Genomic DNA, 15,270 nt, shown 5'->3' with positions numbered 1-15,270 from the left:
AACAGGTGGCTGAGCAGGTAGTTGGGCTCAGCAATGACGCCTTTTGGGTGGAACAAAGCCCAAGTCCCATCATGTGTTTCTGACTAGTCTGAGCCAAGAAAATATTCATCTAGTATCAGTGTATCGATGAGTTAGTGGTTGAATTCAAAGGTGTGTAGCACAGTTTATCTTTTTCATGACGCACAGCCAGTTTCAACTTGTATAATTAGACAGTATGTCAAGGATACAGCAAAGTAATTTACCACAAATCATATGTGACACAGTATGTAGTACTGAAAACAAGATGGGCCAAGTTGTTTACGAACATCTTCAGCAAAACAAAAATAAAACATAATGGGAATTTTAAAAATTGCACTCTCTCTTTGTTTGTAGCAACCGATTTCTAAGCACTTCTACTTCCAAGAAATAATACTTTTGGATGTGGTTTACCGCTTTAGTTTATGTTTGTTGTCAGTGTGGTGTTCAGATCAATTTCCTTTACATTTTTGTTAATGGATCTGCCTCACCCTGCATGTGTACATGTTTGTGTGTGTGTGGTGCCCTAAGCCTGAGGGGACAGCTACAGCTTCACTGTTGCGCACCACTGTCTCTGGCCTTTCCTTCTGAGCTCCAGCCCGGTCACGGCATCTCCAACTTATTCTTCCAGCCAAGCTACGGCTCCAAAGCTTGCTCCTCTCCAATCATGACACCAAGCGTAGCAGGGTGGTTTGCTAGACAGCCTGATAAGCCCACAGCAAGGAAGTGTAACCAACACCCAAATAATAACTACACCTTCCAAGAACTTCCTGAGAGTTGGAAAGCAAACTACTGGGAGTCAATTCAATGCTCCCAAACAAAAATACACCTAAAGCATTTAATGTTACCTTTTATGAAATAGAGAAAATGATCCTGGGTAACTGATTCTGTATCTGTAACTGGGGGACAACACAGAAAACAATTTACATGACCATGACCTCTGCTATAATAGCCACTGTTTAATCCACAGATGTCCATTATCACATTACCAAACATGGACCTCAAAAATTTTACACCTATACAGTAACTCCATGTTCATACTGCATGGTGTGACAGTTGGCTTTGTTCTATGCTTTACCAGACAGTTGCATAATGGAAAGGTGATGGTCCTGTGATCATGCCAGGAGCTTGTGTTTGCCCTCCTGACTACCAGCTGGGCTAATTTAAGAAACCATTGATCAATTAATATTAACATATTTTACTGCTGTCATAGAGAAGCATGGGTTGAGCCTGCAAAAACTGTTTGCACAGAGACCTCCATCCTTTCTTTCTCTGTACCCACCTATGCCTGCTCAAGATCATGAGGTAGATAAAGAGATAATCAACACAAATTTAAGCGGTCTAATCCACTCTACGTGATCATTATCTGGGCCAATTCAATTATTTTTAAAAGATCAGTATCAGCAATATAGCCTAAAGCCTGATTGATTTCAGTTGCTATTAATTGTAACCCACGGTGCTTCAGGTACACCTACTGTATTAACAGAAGCCAGTAGTTCAATTGATGATCTTCACACTGACAGAAAGTATCAGAGAGTCTCAGCAAGTGATGCAAATTGAACACCTTCATAAAAAAAATTCTCAGGTGCTCAGGTGGACCACGCCTCTGTGTTGCTGGCTGAGTTGCATATAAACATAAATATTTTGTTCATGAAATAATAAAATATATAAACCGCTTATAGTGATCACGGTTACAGTGATCAACCGCTTATATGGATCAAAAAGCTCAGGACAGAATCATTCCAAAACAAATGCTGTTTAAAGTTGCTTATAGTAATTAAGTAGTCAGTCCGCTTACAGTATTCATTTTGGGTCTTTTCATACATGAAAAACGTGGAAAAAAATTGAAAACTATGGTAATTCTATTTTTTTTTATTTTAACCTTACTCCCATGATACATGTATGATATGCAATTAGTGGCTGCGGCACCATTATCAGGCATTGCGGTGCACCTCCGCAGGTTTGTACGGAGGTGCGGGGTGTGGGATTGTTTATCTGTTTATTTGATCAGGGCCTTTATTTACCTTGACTGCAGAACATAACAGGCCTTTATTTCTAATTCCCCCTGTTTGACAAGTACAATTGGTCATATTTTAGAACAAAGCCTTGTTCCATTTGCCCTGTTAAAGTTACTGTATTATGGTGTTAAAATTTTTTTGCAGGAACATGGGAAATTCCTTGACTTGCAAGGTTACGATTTTACAATATCCAAAATGACGATATCTAGTCTCATATCACGATATCGATATAATATCGATATATTGCCCTGTCCTAATTGCTCCTATTCTAATCAACCAACAGTGGCTACCAAAACATGGGAAATAAATCCTGTTCAAATCTTTCTATCACAATAGTTTGTGGCGGTGAAGAATCTCTGCAGTGGTTCGCCTAAGCGCAGTGCCTTAAAACCGTTTAACACACACCTACTAGTTGATTATCCTGCTTATACCATGGACATTTGCCAACAATATAAAAGCATTTGCAAATTTATGGTGAAAGTTTTGCACTCAAAATTGAAAAGTTATGCAGCAAGAGCTTACCGTTATCATGACAACTTGCAACACTGTACTCACCGCCAGCCTGAACCAAGGCATAAAATTTATGTAAGGTGTCATTAAGCATAACTGCAGAGTGTGTCTCCAAATCAGTGTTCTTTTGTTTTTGGTAGAGAAAGTCTCACAGTATATTAACTGCCCATTTTGTTGCCTTTTTGTATTAATCTCATCTTTCTCTTCCTCTGTCATTTTAAGTTCTTCAGGTGTCAGTTCCTCATGCCGTTTTTCGCTTGGTTTCTTCTCTTCTCCATTTCTTTTTCCTCTACTGCGTCCCATTCTTCAAAATGTCATAACGAGTAAGCTTTGACAGGTGTACTCATTAATGTTGCTATGGTTACAGGTTTGGTAGCGGATGAATTTAGAAGGGTGATTAAACTTGAGCTGAACTACGTGTGCAATAAATGGTTTTAACGCACACCTGCCGGCCAATCAGAAAAGAGTATTCACCCAGACCATGGTATAAAGTGATATACACACTCTAGGATATTATACAACAACTACATACAGGTAATAACACAAAGGTCAAAGTTGTGAGGCAGGCTATATTTTATTAATCCAAAAGTATACTATTCGCTATCAAAAACTAAGAATTTGATTGGCTTTGATTGGCGGGGAGGAGGATGACCTGTAGACCTACAAGTTGCTTGTATGGTCTTATAAGAACATGCATCCATAGTTCTACCAAGTTTAACAAACACAGCTCTGCATCTCTGTCCTCATTAACCTAATGTAACTGGAAATATGATTTTAAACATCCCTGTAAGATGCTGACCCTCACACTTTTGCTTCAAGTGAGGAGCTTTTTGTAAATATCAAAAGGTAGAAATATACTCCTTTCATTCATCCCGTTTTTAGATAATAACTTTATTCATTTAAAACTAGCTAGTAATTGTTGTAGTAATTGTAATAGCATAATAGAATACTTCAAAACGCACACTAATGCACAATTAAAAAATGAATCATCATCATATTGAGTCAGTGTGATGTAATGGGCATCATTAAGATTAAGTGCTGACTAATATTTTGGTGGAAATGATCACAACTGCTTTCTAACCTTCAGGATGAGATTTTAGTGGATTCATGAGGTTTAAAGTTTTGAAAAAAAAAAAAAAATAGTGACTTGTAATATGTCCAATTCATTGGTCTAAATAGAGATAGCACAAGTTATCTCTTCAAACAAAAAGTTACAAAAACAGAACCGGTCTGTAAATTGTCATCACTCTACTTACTAGATTTAACACAACACTTTACATACTGACAGTTATTCTTGCAGCCCCATGTTGATCTGACTCTGGGGTCCTTTGGGTATTGCTCATGAGAAGGCCATTAGGCTTTTAGTACTCCAGTCTCCGTCAGTTCTCACTGGAATTACCAAACAGTGAACAGAGAAAGTGACAGGCATTAAGTAAACAAAATTACAGCCTCTAAGGAATTGGTCTGTAACTTCTTGTTCAACCCAGAAAGCCACACAATCCTTGCTCAGATCCCGACCTGGTAGATGAGACGGTAAAGTTGCAGTATTGAGTTCTCACACTAACAACAACACAGTACAGTAGCGTGATGATGTCATGCAAATGATACCGTCTCAATACACATATAAAACATGCAAGAAAAGGGGCCTGAGTTAGTCTAAACTTGGAGGTCATAAATGGACATTGATTATGTCTTAGAAATATGATCCAGATATAATGCAAAATCCATCAAATCATTAAATGTTAAACCAGCACTATGCAATATAGTCTACTGCAAAATCCCCACCTGACTGCACAAATAAGACATGTGTACAGGTGACGGTGGCAAAGTGACTAAACAACAAATGAAGTACCAACTTCATAATATATATGTGACCATCCCGAGTGGATCTTTTTTTCTTAACAATACAGTATATAAATGTGATTATACCAGTTATTCAAGGACTATAGGAACTTCAGTGGCAGCAAACACTGGATGTTACACAACTAGCAGGTCATCATGGGACTACATAGCATTGGCCATTGTCTGTGTATTTGCTCACCTTTAATAACATGCAGCAGACAAACAAATACAGTTATTTCATACAAACAAACCAGCTGAGTAAGGGAATACTGTTCCTGTTTTGATTTAGGATCCTGTTTTTTGTCATAGGTCAGCCATGCTTACTTCTGCTGATTCTAACTGGCCTAAAGACAAACAATAAAATACAGAAAGCAGCCATTGTTTAATGTGTATCAATCACATCTGAAATAAACCAAATCAATTTAAGGAAGCCAATATACATGTAGATTTAGATTTACAGCTTGTACTTGTCTTCACATAGCCCTGAAGCCCGACGTTGTTTATGGAAATCCTAATTACAAGAGCAGTGCAGCTGACAACCTAATAACAGAGTGATAAGTGTAATTCCGGACAGCCGAGTTCAGCATTTCTCATTAAGCTTTGTATTTGAAAGTATTCTATATGAAAGTCTTAAGTATCTATGCAATTCATTTTTCATATTCTTCTCTACAAGTAAACTAAAACAAGTTTGTACTTTGCATTAGTAGATGCCATCAGAGCAATTCTTCCCAAAACATATTTCTGGAAAACAAAGTCCCTGAGAGTAATTATTTGGGGTAAAACAGTTGCCCCCTCCTACTGATCAGTATACTTTAAAGCATATATAGATCAAATTATCTATAACTTAGGCAGCAACACCAAAATAGTACAGCGTCGTTCGCAAACTTACATGTTTTTCATATCTTTGGAACAGTTTTGTATAGGTTTGTGTGGGATGATTTTGTTTCATCATGCTTATGTGCACATTCAAATATGTTGAGACCCTTCTACAGCTATTCTGCACTGAGTGAGATGCCAAAGATTGAAAAATCTATCCATTTGTTGCTGATAGCACAAAATATTTTAATGTTTGATGAAATCCCAATTGCTTGCAAATTGTCTATTACCTTTTGAAAATTCATCTGCTGAAACAACTCAGGCAAGCAAATTCATTCTTCGTTGTCTGCAGGCCAGTGAAAGTAGGGGGATCTAATCAGGAGATGCAAAGTGCAGCACTCTAATTGCATCATTAGCTAAACCAATGACTCAGTCACAGTGACTTCAGCCTCACCCTCCCCCCACCCCTCCCTCTTCTGCCCCATCCAGAAATAGGGAGTCAAGCCTCAAGCTCTTTACTGTACAGCTGCTCAAGCAGAATAATTCTAACATGTTATGTGCAACAGCACAAAATGTTAACGTTCCAGAAATAACCGACTGAAAAGCATAGCATTAATGAGAATGTGCTATACAACTGTCATCAAGACACAATTTAAGCACTCATGTTTATTGTCTTCCAGAGGGTGGTAATAAGGTCTGTATTTTCAAAAACAGAAATAAAAACGTAGCAGCTCAGGTACACTATGTAGTGATGTTGCCTCAACATGACAGGCACAACCCCATCTAAAATGTTGAAGACTGTCATAGGGCAAACAACTAGCCTGAACCTTTCTGCAGTGTATCATACACAGGTGCACTGCACACTCATTATTTTGATTATTTGGACTTTGATTTGATGTGATTTTAACAGTAAACAATGCTCTCTTGATGGACTACAATAGGAGCTGAGCCTTCCAGTCTTTTTTTTATTTTTGAAGCTTACTTTTGTTGGTCATACGATGGTGAATGAAAAAGCCACTTGAGTTGCCTTCCTCTTCGGGTGACCCTTGACTGCTGAGGTTCTGCATGCTTTGCTAGGAATGACTAAGAGATGGTTTCCCTGCAACTGAAAACGCAGCCTACCAGAAGAGAATTTGTGTTGTATTTCCTGTATATGTTAAGTGAAAGAGGTTGAAGATAACACCTCTCTCTGGTTCTTCCTGTTTTAAGTGCTAAAACGATCATGAGAGCATCATTTTGACGGGCCTTGTGTCGATGAGGATATCTCTATGGTGGTGAAGCCAGCACATACAATAATGCAAAATGCTGCTACAGGCACACCTGCTATGCTCAGGTACTTTTTTCAAATTAATTAGGAACACGACTGTCTATGTCTTATAAAGATAAGTCACTCTAATAGTGACAGCTACAACGTCGAAAGATTATGACATCTCAAGTGGTCGTGGTTATTTGGACCACAAGGCAAGCCCTAAATATCGCTCTGGGGTTTATTATTTTGTTAGTTGCACGTGTTTGTCATCGCTTTTTCTCGTTGTCACGGTGATGTCTCGGGCTGATGGAGGAATTAACCTGGCCTCTGCCGCACTGTGTTAGCTACAGTGAGTGTGTTGCAGCACAGTCTGACTGCGGCTGATGCTGCTGCTGAGGATGGGGAGCTTCTGGAGCTGACGTCTCCATGTCGGGTCACATTTGCAGAACGTGATAATCTCAACGTTAAGATACGATGTTCCTTCCCCGAGTCCGGTAACGTCAAAGTCCGCTCAGCATCTTTGACTTGTGAAGGTGTAGTGAACATTACCTAAACGTTGCTCTGTCTGCCCGACCAATTTCAGACGCTGATGTCAATCCATTATGCCATGAATGCAGCCAACTTGAAGCTCACTCACCACTCGAGCACACTTAGCAAGCTAATCACGGCTAACGAAATGAGTCCTCGTAACAAACACCTACTCTTTTAATGATATAACACTCATCTGTGTTGGCGTTGTATCATTATCTTACGGTAACGTTACATTGCCATGTCAGTTTCGATACCGTTAGTATCTAGTTACGGTGATTAACGTTGCGTGAACTGTTTTGACGACATAAAAAACAGATATGAGAATATCTGAATGTTGCTGTACCGATTTCGGAAGGACATAATCGTTGATAACACGCACAGTCACTGGAGAAAACCCAAAAATGCTCCTACCTTTGGCGAAAACCTTCTCTTTCTTTCTGACTGTGTGAAGACCCTCTGAATTTTGTTGCTCTGACACAACTACCACGCGCTGCACCACAGCCCCGCCCTGCTGGCTGCGGGCGCGCTGCCATTCGTCAGTTAAAATACAACTGCAGCCAGGTCCGGCCTTCTCATTGGTCAGGCCACCTGTCAATCTATTTGGATTCTGCTTCCCGCGTTCTAAGTAGTGCCCACACAATACATTACATTATGCAGACTATATTTAGGTGTCAACAGCCACTGCAGGCATGTGAAACTCAAGCCACAGTGACCTCCAGTAATGTTAAACCATAGAGTAAGACAAACAAGAGTTTCTTCACGTCCATGTTTTAATGACAAGTGAAAGAATAAAAGCTGTCAACATAATGAACAAGCAATTTGTGGGGAAAAACTACAATGAAATAAAATTTATTACGACTAATTTGGAAAGTCTGTGCAGTGATTATCCATGTTGTATTTCAGTGTGAAAAGAAAAACATAGGTGCCTTACATTGCTCATGAAGAAAGACAATAACCTGTCAGAACAGAAAAAGCCTTATGTCCTCTGCGGAGAATGATTTGTTACTGGTGACTTTGACTCCTTGTGCCAGCTACATTGAATTAGTTGTCTCAGTAGGTCTAGACTTATACAGCGGGCAGTGCTGCTTGCAGGATGTAAGCGAACACGGCTACAGTCAGTCTTTCATAATAAGAGGAGCCTTGACTTGAGCTGCAACTTCGGCCCCCATAAGTTCTTCAACGATCGTCAGGGCAAACTCGAAACTAGTTCCTGGCCCACGGCTGGTGATGTAATGTCCATCCTTCTGTACTCGAGCCTCTGAATATTTATAGTGGTCTAAAAAAAGACAAAGAGCAATACCATAAGAATAATCACACCATGAGAGCGTCAAGCTACAGGCTGATAGTCACACACATTAGAGACCAGACTGTACGATATACACTTACACATAGATAATCTATCACCACTGCAACTGACCCAGTTCTAGTATGTTCTGTCAAATTCCTGCATCCGCTTTCACCTCTGAGTGGTGTGCTCTCTGCTACTGCATACTGGCATAATTCTCTATAGAAAAGCAAGAGCTATGACAGCACCATCTGCTGCCCTTTATAAATAATTACAATTCCTGAAGTTCTAGTAGTACTGTTGAAGCCACTAGCTGTACATTTCAACAAATTTCCACCCTTTTCTTCTTCTTTTTTTTTTTTTTTTTTTTTTAAATTTACCTCCATTCATCATCTTTTCCTTCATAGCAGGATGTGTGGTGACTGTGCTGCCGTAGCCAATGCCATGTGCCAGAAGAGCGGTGGGACCTGCAGAAGGGCAAAGCTGTTTAGGGCTCATTTAACAGCTTCCTGTTATAAAGTGACACTGAAGAACATATTCTGTGTCAGTCCAGGCTTTCATCTTAATGCAGTTTAAAAAAAAAGGTTAGAGTCAAGTGTAAAATTGGGTAAAACAGTCTGTCCTCAAATCCATTCGATCATGCTAAACACAAAATATGACAATCATACGCCCAAAGAAAATCATACAGAAAATGGTGTATTTAACATTTGGGACTACTACTAGTGCTGTACAGTAAATGAGTGACACAGGCACAAAATATTTGATAATACTATGTCCTAAAGGTGTGACTGTATCATACAGTATACTGTTTCAGTCTCACTCCAAAGACTCTGCACCACATTCAAAAGAGAGGAAAAAAGGAGAGGCTGAAGACATCGACTGCTGCTGCTGCATTAACTTTGGCAATGTCCTAGCACTGCAGTGAGCTCATCCAAAAACTGTTAATAAATAGAAAGTTATTGATTATGCTCCTTGGCTGCCTTCCCATGCAGTCTAAAGATTACACTTTCCCCTGGCAGAACAGCAGTCTGCCAGTTAAAGCCAAGCTACTCTTGTTACAACTAGTCCCCACCCAGAGGACGCCAGTCTGGGAGGGCGAGAGAGAGAGAGAGAGAGATAAAAGAGAGAAACCTGCTGAGAACCAGAGTCAGACAGCTAGGTAGACGCTGGAGAGGAAGGCTGTGATGAATATATTTCTATCACCTGATAAAATCATATAAACCGTGAATTTATGTTTTGTGGATATTTTGTCAATGTGCTACTGTGATCATTGAGGTTCTTCATGACCCTACATGCATGTAACACATATCAGTACACAAAGAGAAGCAATGTCAAGAAAATAATTTTCATGTTAGGGCAGAATAAGAAGTCTTGCAACTGGCCCTCTTGCTGGCAGGTTAATTAAACTGTGTATTCCTGTGAGTATTTCAGTCATTTTTCTAGGACACCCTTCAATCCACTTTGCCGCATTGGTCCCGTCCCTATTCAAAATGTCCTTCCAGTGTCCTTTCTCTGCATACGGATGCTGTCAAATGAAATGTCAGTGCTCATGAGTTCATTCAGGGAAAATTATTAATCAAACCCTCACCCTTTCATCTCAAATGTCAAAAGGGCTCACAAATGACTATAAATTAATGAGGCATGCCACTTTCTAACAGTGTGCTTTTTTTTTTGCAGGTTGCTAATTCTATTCAGGGCACACCCACCTCTAAAATACCAGAAGATCCACTGCCATGTGCACAGAAAAATGGCACATTTTTTTCTATCCAAGATCTTTGATTGAAGTTGTGAGCAAATCCAAATCTCATTTACTGGCACAACGTTAGCTTGGTATGTTTGAAACCAGAATATCAGACATCTAGTGTTGATTCTTGTTAAAAATGTCTACAAGGCACATGGTAGCACTGTACATGTTTATTAATGATATCAGCAGATTATGAGTGGAAAATTAGTGGGAGCACATTTATTACTCGATTACTTACAGAAATGCCATTTTACACACCAAACTACAGAATAAACTGCACTATGTAGGTTGGATAATTTACCTCTATTTGATTAAAAGCAACAACATGATGGTCAAATTTTGAGGTCATGTCATATTTAAACTCTAACCCATAAAAAGGCATCACAATTAAGAGGTCAGTCCTGGATAATTATGACTTTGGGCTGTTTTTGCAAACTGTACCTGCACAGATGGCTGCAATCAGGCCTTTTCTGCCATCTTGTGCCTTCAGCACCTCCTTCACAGCAGGAGACTGCAAGAGAGCATGGAAACCAGATGCACAGTGAGTCACTTGCAGGCCATGTGATTGCTCAGTGTATATGCTGACTTCACTAAATCATTAAAAACAAACTGTAAATGTTTTAATCACATGCATTTCAATACATAAAACGGTACTAAGTTGCGAGACAAAATGCCATCAATGTTTCAATACAGCAACTGATTTATTAAAGAAAATTTGTGAAAATAATGTTTGAACTAAAAATGATATTTGACAGATACCCTGTTTGATGAGTTTGACTGAAATATTAAATATCATTAAATTAAATTTTACTTTTTGACTAGACTAGAAGAGTGAGCAGACATTTATCTCTGCTACCACTGTAGTACACATTGACAGTATTTTCTTTCTTGTGGAGTCAGCAATTTTCCACTGTATGTGTGCTCAATATTACATTTGTAGACTTAATTATCGAGCCCCAACTACATTTTTTTTTCTTATGATACTGTGACATGATAATGCAAAAATGAACATTCTTAGATTGGTAGATAGCGCCTTTCATTTTCTATATTTTCATCCAATTTCTATAACCACTTCTCCTATTCAGGGTCACATAGGGGCTAGAGCCTATCCCAGCATACACTTGCAAGAAACAGTTCTTTATTATCATTTATGGTAGAATAAAATGGCACCAAAACACACTCCATCTAATGCAAAATATGAATGCAGAAAAATAGAAAATTGTGCATTCACCATTAAACACTGCAGTTATTTACAGTAATACTATAAATGACTAATATAAATGCAAAATATTTGGGGCATGAAATAATTATCACTGACTCTGCGGATATCTGTTTCAAAATAACTCATATATGTGCTTTTAATCACCTTATATTTAATATTGACACCTCACTGAGTGTTTGCAGGGACCCTCAAAGGAATCGGCCTATCCAGTGGTTCTCAACCTGCGGGGAAGGCATTGCAGGACGGGCACAATTGACTGTGCTTTCATGCAAATAAGGCTAACATTTAAATTAGCAAGATTTATCCAGACAGTAAAATGACTTGTTCTGTACAAGATGGAAAGATTTTTGACAAAGAACTTAAGAGAAACAGGAGATGCTTGTCAAAAAAACATGTCAGAAAAAGTCAAAGTCAGGAAAATATGACAAGTCCATCCTGCTCATGGGTTCACTGTGAATACAGAAGAAGAGAATTGTGTCTTTTTTGTGTAAAAACTAATGTTGTGTAAAATGTGACTTGTCTTTTTTTTCATTTTTACAACAGTAATTATGTAAAGGATCAAAAAAATTTTAAGCAATGCATGTTCTTGATAATGTTATTCCATTAAAATAACATTCAGACCGTCTAGTTTGTAATATCTTATTAATTGTATTATTTGTAAGTATTATTAATTGTTTGTAAGAAGACATTGGTTTACAGGGATGTGGAGGGCATGACATTTTTTCAGCAAACAAAAGTGGGCATCATTAATAAAAAAGCTTGAGAACCACTGTGCTAGTCTATGTAATAAGAACCCTAGCATATCAAAACAACTGTAAAAAAAAAAAACAAACAAAAAAAACAAACAAGAAACTGGGCCTTTTACATCCATGTGGGTCTGTGTATTTCTCACCTCTGCCAGATTCTGGGCCCCTGGCATTCCTCCTGGCAGAAGAACCACATCATACGGGCCCTGAGAGACAGAGACCATGATAGATTGAGACTGACAAGGTTTGAAACGTGGTTTGATCGATGGAGCTTCTCAAACTGAAACAATCTACCATACAAAATATTGCATATGGCTTTGAAAGCCTGGTTTTGTGTTACCGTTAGTAGATGTTGAGCCCAACCTGTTTGCTAGCATCTTCCAGGCTGGCATCAGGACAGATCACGACGTTTCTGCTGCACTGGACTGGCTCTTTGCCCGTCAGTCCTGCAACCGTCACTGCGATCTACAGGTTTGGGCAGGTATTAAAAAAGATTCAGTGTTAGCATAATGATATAACATGGCATCCTGTCTGAAAGCTAGACTCAAATGGCGGTGAGGTGACGCTGGACTTTGACATTTAAACTTGGCCTCTGCAGTGCACTCACTTTAAGGTTAAGAGTGTATCAACGGCAGGCAAGCAACACAAACAACTTACTTCTGTCGGTCGTGCAGCAAAAAATTAATTAATTAATTAATTAAGTTAAAAAAAAACATGAAAGAGAGTGCGCAATAAGCATTGCTCTTCTAGCTCAGTAAAGTTAGTAGGCTCGGTGATGTCAACGTTAGCATTAGCAGGTTACAAATAACTAACGTTGTGCACTATTTACATCATTATCGCAGTGACGTTAAGCTCCTGTGACGAAATATAACGTTTAGATCGTGGCAATGTTGCTGACTGACTGAAGGGGTAGTTAACAAGTAAGTTATGTTGGTGCGTGCCATTATTTGCTTGCTAACTGCTAGCAAACAGCAAGACGAAATACAAACCCCAGCTCTTCGCATGACGTCCACAGGAATAACCGTTTCCATCTCCTCTGCACCTTTAGACAGAATTACCAATGCTCTCTTTCCTGCCATGATTTAGTTTGTAGTTACAACACTGCCAGGCGTAGAGACGCTAACTTCTGAGGGCAACTTCCAGTGTTAAGTTACTGGCATGCTCTGCAATGAGGTTTTCACAGCCTTATTTTTCCTACCGAAGACCCGCCCTACGCTGCCTCTGATTGGCTAATACTCGTTGCCTTCGCTGGTTTGATTGGTAGATGGTTAGTGTTAGAGGGTCAGAGCCAATCAGAGGCAGTGTAGGGTCTTCGCAGAATGCTGGTGGGAAAAAAATAACGCGTTTTGAGGTTTTGACAGCAGTAGGGTTGCCAGCCTCTGTTACACTATCCCCCTTTCAAAGACAGTGCATATACTCCTCGACCCCCTATAATAAGTATGATCCCTTATTTTTATAATGGGGTGTTGAGGTTAAAAACTAACAGTGGTTTGCTCCTGAACTGAAGAGGCATTGACAACAAAATAAACACAAATGACATACATCTGCATTTAATCCAATTTTACGCCTCTGCCCTCTGCGGGGAAACAATAAAGCTAAACTTTACAGCTCTGATTGCACAGTTGCAACCATAGCCTGTATATAATGGTTATTGTTATTCGTTTGTTTTGTTTTTAAATCTGCCATGTAGCTCCGAATAAGGATTGTGTAGGTTATATTTTGCAAATACATGTATTTTAATTAAAATTGTGCTTTATGAATTTGAAATTATAATGTATGGCCATCGGTCTAGTCAGGCACCCACAGTCCCAGATTGTTCCCAGCTGCATTCACATTGGCAAGAAACACCAGCCAGTTCAATGGAGGGTAGACCTGTTGAGAGAATGACAGGGAAGCTGTTTTCTCAAACACTGCAAACCCAGCTCATTGATACGAATTTCAGTGATAAATATTATTTTCTATGACAATGTGCCTTTATTACTGTCATCAAATAACATGAATTTTCATTTTAGATCACCTTAATCGTTAAAATGTGTGAATACAAGAACACATTTAAAAAAGAATCAGTATAATAGTATACTGACCAGTAAGTAGTTTTCAGTCTGATAAAGTAATTGAATCACCATTTCTGTCTGGTATACTCCAGAAATATGAGTGATAGTTGAGATACAAGCAGGTTTGATTCATAGACTGTATAAGGTTTGAATACATGGTGCTTATTATGGTCCCTAATATCATGCAGTACATCATTTCTTCCAGTAGGTGGAGGCATTAACCAAAGATTCAGGAAGGGATGTCGTGAGACGCTTGATAAAGAAGTTTACATGAAACAGTAATGTTCACCACAGTCTTGAATTAAAAGGAAAAAAAATGTAACTTTGACAGTCTGGAGACAAGACCAAACAGAGATCCATTTACCTTGCTAGTTGATCACAGGTTTATCATCAACTGTAAGGAGTAATTTAAAGAGCTAATTCAGTAATTAATTCAATTAATGTGGTTTTGGAAACAACACCAGGCAGCAGGTCACAGAGGTCACCAAGTTCCTTAAGATCTTTCTGAGAACTTCTCAACCTGAACTCTTAAGACAGTTAGGGAATCATATTCCAGTGTAAATCCTAGATTTAATGGCTGGGGCTTTAGTGTGCAGGCACCCATCCTATTTAATGTGCCACTGTGCATTCTGCTGCTGAGACTCACTTTCATATTTGTGTGACAAACTAGAGCCCAGTGAAACGGCAGATTAGACAAAAGCGTAGGGGGTGCTGGCAGCAGGTTGTTTATTGCGTGCCTGTGAGTGAATCCAAGAGGCAGCGGTGATTACCAACATATGCAGCTGGGGATCAACTGGACCAGACCCGCAGTGACTAATTTACATACATTAATTCACTTATGTACATTTACTAATTCCTTTCAGTATGTAATCATAAAGTGCATGATCACACCGAGGAAATGTTTCAAAGTGACTTGTGACACAGTTGTGAGGATGACAATGAATGTCTGAGACAATGGAAACAAGAGGGTCTCATTACCAACTGACAAAAAAAATTGTATAACTGTTTGCACGGAGTTTTATCTCTTCTCAAGGATGGTTCAAGTCTTTACAAGTAGTAGTCTAATATAGAAATACAGAATGAATGAAAACAAAGCTTGGAAAATAATGAAAACACAAGGATATATAATTTTATATATATATATATATATATATATATATATATATATTTTATAGTGAACAAATCCCATGAAAAGACCCAAAAATGATCAATACTAACAAGTATTATAGTCAGCCTGA

General features: G+C 38.8%; 2 protein-coding genes across 4 annotated transcripts in view; both read right to left on the bottom strand.

The window, feature by feature from the left end:
• kcnab2a (potassium voltage-gated channel subfamily A regulatory beta subunit 2a) overlaps positions 1–7,484 on the bottom strand; it is a 94,915-nt gene extending 87,431 nt beyond the window's left edge. For all 3 annotated transcript variants that reach the window (XM_042402883.1, XM_042402893.1, XM_042402901.1), the window contains exon 1: positions 7,393–7,484. The gene's annotated coding sequence lies outside the window, so the exon portion shown is untranslated. The remainder of the gene's footprint in view (positions 1–7,392) is intronic.
• Positions 7,485–7,733: 249 nt separating this feature from the next.
• Positions 7,734–13,170, bottom strand: park7 (parkinson protein 7). The gene is made up of 6 exons (XM_042402975.1): positions 12,968–13,170; positions 12,342–12,443; positions 12,125–12,184; positions 10,452–10,521; positions 8,647–8,733; positions 7,734–8,257 (listed from the first exon to the last, which is right to left on the bottom strand). The coding sequence occupies exons 1-6, from the start codon at positions 13,055–13,057 to the stop codon at positions 8,097–8,099; spliced, it is 570 nt and encodes a 189-aa protein (XP_042258909.1). The 5' UTR covers positions 13,058–13,170; the 3' UTR covers positions 7,734–8,096.
• Positions 13,171–15,270: the final 2,100 nt, after the last annotated feature.

The sequence above is a fragment of the Thunnus maccoyii genome, chromosome 3 (assembly GCF_910596095.1).
Source record: "Thunnus maccoyii chromosome 3, fThuMac1.1, whole genome shotgun sequence".
Lineage (NCBI taxonomy): Eukaryota > Metazoa > Chordata > Actinopteri > Scombriformes > Scombridae > Thunnus > Thunnus maccoyii.
This window is presented reverse-complemented; position numbering and strand designations above follow the sequence as displayed.

Excerpts from the sequence above, each read along its gene's own strand:
- park7 (XM_042402975.1), bottom strand. The coding sequence starts at position 13,057 with ATGGCAGGAAAGAGAGCATTGGTAATTCTGTCTAAAGGTGCAGAGGAG. Across the intron at positions 12,444-12,967 it reads ACGTCATGCGAAGAGCTGGG|ATCGCAGTGACGGTTGCAGG; the intron begins GTTTGTATTTCG and ends CCAAACCTGTAG. Across the intron at positions 8,258-8,646 it reads GGAAAAGATGATGAATGGAG|ACCACTATAAATATTCAGAG; the intron begins GTAAATTTAAAA and ends GTCTTTTTTTAG.